At 33.6% G+C, this 7,188-nt stretch overlaps 1 protein-coding gene across 1 annotated transcript in view; it reads left to right on the plus strand.

The window, feature by feature from the left end:
• Nucleotides 1-6,845, plus strand: part of Smchd1 (structural maintenance of chromosomes flexible hinge domain containing 1) — a 149,632-nt gene extending 142,787 nt beyond the window's left edge. The window contains exon 48 of the mRNA XM_076836989.1: nt 5,803-6,845. Within this exon, the coding sequence (XP_076693104.1) occupies nt 5,803-5,827 (25 nt within the window). The 3' untranslated portion in view covers nt 5,828-6,845. The remainder of the gene's footprint in view (nt 1-5,802) is intronic.
• Nucleotides 6,846-7,188: the final 343 nt, after the last annotated feature.

Here is a 7,188-nt window from a genome sequence, read left to right on the forward strand (position 1 = left end):
GACTTTGCTGCTGCTAAATAAAGAATCTAGGCAATGATAATCAGCAGAGTACTCAACAATTAAGTAAAAATTTGATAGGAAACTGAATATGGAAAGATCAAATTGGCACACCTGATCTCAATTATCAATCTTAGTAACTCTAAAAGTCATAGGACATTTGCTATTGTATGTGCCTCAGAGGAAGTAACCTGAATCTAATGACACTTCTACTTAGACTTTCTCAACTGGAGTTCCACGGAAGAATTTAACACAGCAGAAAATTATTTGAGTGATTCTTCTCAGTGTTCTGCTACCATTCTGGGTACATAAAAAGAAGATTACTTTATTATATATAATAAATGACTTAAGGCATTAGACCCTGATTCACATATTTGAGAAGGGCTCACCATTTACTATTAACTACCATTCTACCAGAAAATATGTAGAATTTTGGAGCCAAATTAAAAGATATCACAAGGAAGCAGTGAGCCAAATGCAGAACATTATAAAACAAATGTCTGCTTTTGTTTTGCTTTTTGTTTTGCAAATAAATGACATTAAGAAGGAAGAATCAATAAAAGTGATTTAAAAGACTTAACAATTGCATGCAATGTACAGACCTTGGTTTGTATTTGGATTTGAATAAACCAGCTTTAAAATAACAGCGTTGAACCAGACAGCAGCTACTCAGGAGGTTGAGACAGAAGGATCTCAATTTTGACGCCAGGCTCCACAATTTAGTGAGACTCTGTCTCAAAAGAAAAAGAACTGGGGATGTAGTTCAGTGGTAGAGCATTTGCCTAGCATGTGTGTAGGTCCTGAGTTAAGTCCCCAGAATCACAAAATTATATAAATAAAACAACAATGTTAAAATAATTGGAGAAACTTGAATATTACCTAGCTATTAGATATATTCATGTTACATGTAAATATTATTGTATAATCATATTTGTTTTAATATAAGTATTTAATATACTTTAATATGTTAAATTGTACATTTTATGGATAATAGTGTAATATTTACATTAAAATAAATGTATAGTTAGAAATGCATACTAAGGTATTTGTGTTGTCTGGGTATATTTTTAAATATATATTTTAGAAAACAGGCAAAGGATATTTAAAATTTTGGCAAAATATTATAATTACTAAAGCTCAAAAACAGGATATTATATTATTATTATATCACTATATTATTCCCTCTGCCTTTATGTAGATTTCTCTGTTTGTGTATATACATCCTTGCTGGTGATCAGATCCATAGCTTCATACAATGCTAGGCAAGCACTCTGCAACTGAACTACATCCCCAGCCCAAAGATGTTACCCAGGTGTTTTTGTTCGTTTGTTTGGGTTTTGTTTTGTTTTGTTGTTTTTTGGCACTTCTATGAAGTAGACCCAGGACCTAGCATGGTAAGCACTCTACCATTGATCTACACCCCCCATTGACATAATTTTTTAAGGAATCTCCCCCCACCCCCCCAGGTAGTGGGGAGCATTTTTCCGGGTTTTTAAGAGAACAGAACCTTCTTCTCAGTGAAGAAATTCCATAGGACCATTTCTAGACTAAGGATATAGAGTAAATAGATATTTCTGAATATGTGCCAATTTCAGTACTGAGTTTGCCTAGACCTCTCAATTACTACAGACATTGATTTGAAACTTGTTAAGATTTTATAGCAATTTGGAGGTTGACTGGGTTAAAGTTTATTTTTTTAATTCATCATTATTAATAGTTGTATCATTTTCATTAAAGTCATACAAGTATAGAAGCTGAATAGGGGTATAGATTTATAGTATTATATAATGTGAGCACGTAGTGTTGGGAATTTAGTTCAGTGGCAGAGTACTTGCCTAGCACATGAAAATCCTAGGTTTAGTCCTCAGCCCTGGGTGGGGGGAGCAGGGAGGAAACGCCAAAGTAAGGTGAGCCACACAGGGTAATCTAAAATTCTCTAGGAGTCATATTGAAAAGTGAAAAAGAAACAGTGAGATTAACTTTAATAATAGCTTTTGTTGAATCCAGTATCCAAAATATTATTTCAACATTTAAACAATACAAGAAATGATTAAAGAGCTATTTTACCTGTTTGTTTTTCATACAAAGTCTTCAAAATTCAGAAGATAGCAAATCTCAATTAGGACTAACTATATTGCAGGTGCTCTGGAACCACACATGGCTAGTGGCTCCTGTTTTGGACAAAAGGTATAGACAGAGCTTATGATAATAAAATAACTCATCCTATGTATCCTCGCACCTATTCCATTTCCCCAGAGGCAACCTTTGTTTTAACTATTAATTTTTAGTCATTCTCTTTTTAATTAGTTTTAATTAGTTATATATGCAGGTAGATACATTCTGATACAACATATATAAATGGAGTATAACTTCTCCTACTTCTGATTGTACTTCTGTCTGTCTTATTGTATTAAATTTTAGAGGGTATAGCTCACCTGTCTCTTTGGGGGTGGAGGTCTGTCTTGCCTTGCTCACCTATTGACTTTTGAACTGAGTTCTAAATTATTTGAGCATTTAATGTTATCATGATTATTTAATTATATTCTATCTTGCAACCACACCCAAGTCCTCCATGTTTTTTTCAAGAGTAGAAACCTTCAAATAACTTATTACATAATGATATCTATGTAAATATTTTGTAGTATTAGGCAAAGTTGTGTATGAGTATTACATTCTGTATATTTTTGTTTGTTTTTTTTTTTTTTTTTTTTCTGGTACCAGGGATTAGGCCTCGAAGCTTTACAATGCCCGGTCTTTTACACTTTAACTCAGGCTTTGCGGCTTAGAATCAGCTTAGAAATTTTACCCTTACAAAACAAGGGCACCTTATTTCTGGCTACCTCACAAAGTTCTATATTTGGTTCTAATGTTCTTACTTAGACCACAATTCAGTGTTACAAACATCAGGCTCACATAAAACTTCTGTACTCCTATCATTCTTAAAATCATATTAAATTGTATTCCTGTTATTGGACTATTTCTTGTATGTTAATTTTTCTGAAGTTTCTAATTGCCCCCCCATCCCACTTTTTTTTTTTTTTATCACTTGCCATGTATCTTGATCAGATCCTCTTCCTCCTGCATTAGTGATAGTTGCTGTATAAACTTCCTGCAGCTCTGCTTTCCTCAGGCTTCCTTGGCTACTCTCTTAAGTTGAATCACTGTTTCTTGGGTACCATGTTTTTCTCTCTTGTAACTTTTGTAGAAAAAGTGTACCAAAAGAAAGTGGGCTGGAATAAAAGAATAAAATGATGGCATTCGCAGGTAAATGAATGGCACTGGAGGAAGATGATGCTAAGTGAAGTTAGCCAATCCCAAAAAAACAAATGCTGAATGTTTTCTCTGATATAAGGAGGCTGACTCATAGTGGAGCAGGGACAGGGAGCATGGGAGGAATAGGTGAAATCTAGATAGGGCAGAGGGGTGGGAAGGGAAGGGAGGGGGCAGAGGGTTAGAAATGGTGGTGGAATATGATGAACATTATTATCCAAAGTACATGTATGAAGACACAAATTGGTGTGAATATACTTTATATACAACCAGAGATATATAAAAAAAAATGTGCTCTATATGTGTAATAAGAATTGTAATATATTTTGTTGTCAAATATTAAAAACATCAATAAAAAAAAGAATTGGGCTGGGGTTGTGGCTCAGTATTAGAGTGCTTGCCTCCCATTTGTGAGGCACTGGGTTCAATCCCTCTGCACCACATAAAAATAAATATTGTGTCCATCTAGAACTAAGAAAATATTTTTTTTTAATAAGAAAGAAATTGGAGCCATATTTTGTCTGAAAATGTCATTTTGCCTTTAACTGAATATCAGTTAAAGGTTTCTGGAATAAGAGAACAGAAATAAGGGGTAGACTATACTAGACACAGAAGGATTGGAAAGTAGACTAGAAATAATGAGAGACAGTCTGCATGATGGAGACTTTGGACTCCCAAGTCAGGAAGTATAACAAAGAGTGAAAAGCCCAGCCCTAAAAAGGAGCAACATGAGATAAAAGGATGGGAGCAGAATGGGAAAAGGAAAGGAAACCATAGCTAAAATATGCCATATTTTCAGCCCAAACTTAATGTTATCTTGTCTCCAGATAAAAAGCTGATACCACATATTTAGATAACAGTGGTAACCGGTCAATTAAATGTTGGTATATTGGCTTCTGGTACAGTTGCTGGCACCCTACAGCCCTGTCTGATGTCAGCCTCTAGGAGCCAGTGACCTGTACTTGGCTGTCCACCCACAATGAAAGCAAAACCTTTGACTTCAATGACCCTGTTCTATTCTGTCTCAGTTATAATTCTCACTCACTTGATGGGAAAATAGTTCTGTTTCTCTAACAGCAGAAGAAATTTAAGTCAACAGTATAATCCTCTTTCTTAAATGTAATTGTACAACCAAAAATCATACATATGAGGAGTGTCAGCAACATGAGAGAGCAAAACAAACCCGGAATATAATTCAGTAAAGAGACTAGTCTTCTAAAAAATTACAGTTACCAAGATCAGTCCCTGTATTACTTCCATTTATGCTGCAGCATAAATTCTAATAAAGCCTCTTGTGGAGGTAATTTTCTCATTCCCAGTCTCTATTTCTGTAAGTTTTGAACTGACAATTCTTACACTTTCTACGTGTCAGAGTGTCTAAAATTAAACTGTCTTTTAACGGTTTTGAAATACCAAAATCAGGAAAAATTTTTAATAGTAGAAACAGAAAAACGTATTTGTTTCTGTATATATTATGTATGTGTATATATTATCTCTTAATAGAGGAAATATACCATGTTTTATCAACTCTAAGATGTCATTAATTATAAGAAATACCATCATTTCATGAACTATTAAGAAAAACTTCAAATTAACTCATAAATTGCATCTGGATTTCAGGAATATTCAATTTTTTAAAAAAGCAAGTATTAACCATGTTTAGCACATGATATTCAGTAGACCATCTTGTTTTCTTAAATAGGCAGTTTTATAATGCATTTTCTACTGAAAAGATTTTAAGTTAGCACTATCAAAAATGTTTTATAATCTCAGCTACTTAATATGAACTTTAGTAACTTAGCAAGACTGTGTCTCAAAAAATAAAAAATGCTGGAGATATAGTTCAGTGGTGGGGTACCCCCCTAGATTTTAATCCCCAATATTTAAAAAAAAAAAAAAGTGTCGGGGCTGGGGTTGTGGCTCAGCGGTGGAGTGCTTGCCTAGCACATTCGAGGCCCTGGGTTCGATCCTCAGCACCACATAAAAATAAATAAATAAAGATATTGTGTCCGACTGAAAAATAATTATTTTTTTTTTAGAAGTGTATCTTCTGTTTGTGGGTGGCATTTTCAGGGGATATCATTAGAAAAGAAAACATTTAGATGTATATGAATAAAAATACATCAGTATTGATGTTTACCAAGATATTGGTGTGTTCATCTCTACATTAATGAGATTATAGGTATTTTTAAATGTTTTTTCTTTTGCTTGTCTTTATTTTGTGACTTCTATAATAAGCATTAGAATTCCTGTTAATTCTTAAAATCATAATTTTGTTTAAGGAAAGCACAAGAGAGGTTAATATCTGCAGAATTTGGATCCAAGATGCTACCATTTCAAAGAACTGTTTCAAATTACTTACATGCATTATAGACATTCATGTATTTGTGTCCATCTACAATAACTACTTAGCCTTTCAGCCTCTTTTTGAGGGGGCATACATGTGAAGTAAACAATTATTGATGAGTGAATTTAGGAAAGAAAATTTTTGGTACATAAAACTTACTATGTTTTTTCTTTTCCTACTTCCACCAGGATTCCAACTAAATCAGATGTATAAAAGGTGATAGAGAAGGGGCCACTGGTCTTACTAAGAATACTCTGCCTCTGCATCTCTCTCAGAAGAACAAAAGGTGACTTAACAAACTGAATATTTCTGGGGACAGTACAAGTATCTAGGCATGAATTTTCATGTGTATCCAGATGACTAAAAGCAACCATTCAATTTTATGAATCTCAGTGGACAGTATGGATTTACTGGAATTATTCCAGTCACCATGCCCTTTGGTTGTCATTATCTTGCAAATATGTCAGAAGAACGTGTGCTCATATGTCAATGACTGGAAAACTGGCACGTGGCATCTGTTAATCCTGAAGAAAAGTATATGTACTATTTTTCAGTATAATTATCATGAATATGTTAGAACTATTTCTTGAAAACAGCCTTTTTATTACTTTTGTGTGAATTTATTTAACAGAAGTGTTTTGGCCTTTATGTAAGGAAGGTTCTGGAGACTAGATATTTAATTGTAAATATGTGAGGAAACTTGATGAAGAATTCAGGATTAAAAAAAAAGCACAGGTATCTTGGAATTCAAATGTTAAGAGACACAGAATAACATTAAATTGATGAGTGAATATGTGACAGGTTGCTTTTCAGATTTCAAAGGCTTATTCTGTATATAAATAAAATGTGCAGCAGCATCTTTTTTTATAAGTATTGTTTGGCTTTATTAATACTAGAATATATAGTCTCAGCCTTAATTCTACACTTACATTATTTTGTAACTTTTTATTACTATTTTTAAGATGTTAAAGAAAACATACTCTCTGACATTAATGCAATAAGAGTTTGGTAGAAGGTTATTGCAAAAACATTTAAATTGTGTATTAGTTCAAGTTAATGTGTGTCAGTATATATGTCTTTGTGTAAATCCAAACGATTGGTCTGAGAGGTTATTTTGTAAGGAAAACTTTTGGTACAGTTTTTGTCCAGGAAATATGTGTGTTTTTTAATCCTTTCTGAATATGCAATGAGGTTAATAAACAGAATTGTTTCTTCCCTACTGAACAGATAAGTGTTTTTTGTTGTTGTTGTTTGTTTTTGTTTTTGTTTTTGTTTTTTAATTTAAGGCTCTAAAAAAGTTATCTTAGACCTGACACTGTGGCGCATGCCTGTAATCCCAGTGACTCAGAGGATCCCAAGTTCAAGGCCAGCCTCAGCAACCTAGCAAGGTCCTAAGCAATTTAGCAAGACCCTGTCTCAAAATTTTAAAGTGGGGTGGGGCTGGGAATGTGGCTTAGTGGTTAAGCACCCCAGGGTTCAATCCCTGGCACAAAAAATAATTAATTATAGAGACTAATATTTGTTGCATTATAGCACTGAAAATTGTTTTAAGTGAAATTGGTTCTTATTAATTG

Source organism: Callospermophilus lateralis, chromosome 17, assembly GCF_048772815.1.
Source record: "Callospermophilus lateralis isolate mCalLat2 chromosome 17, mCalLat2.hap1, whole genome shotgun sequence".
NCBI classification, from domain to species: Eukaryota; Metazoa; Chordata; class Mammalia; order Rodentia; family Sciuridae; genus Callospermophilus; species Callospermophilus lateralis.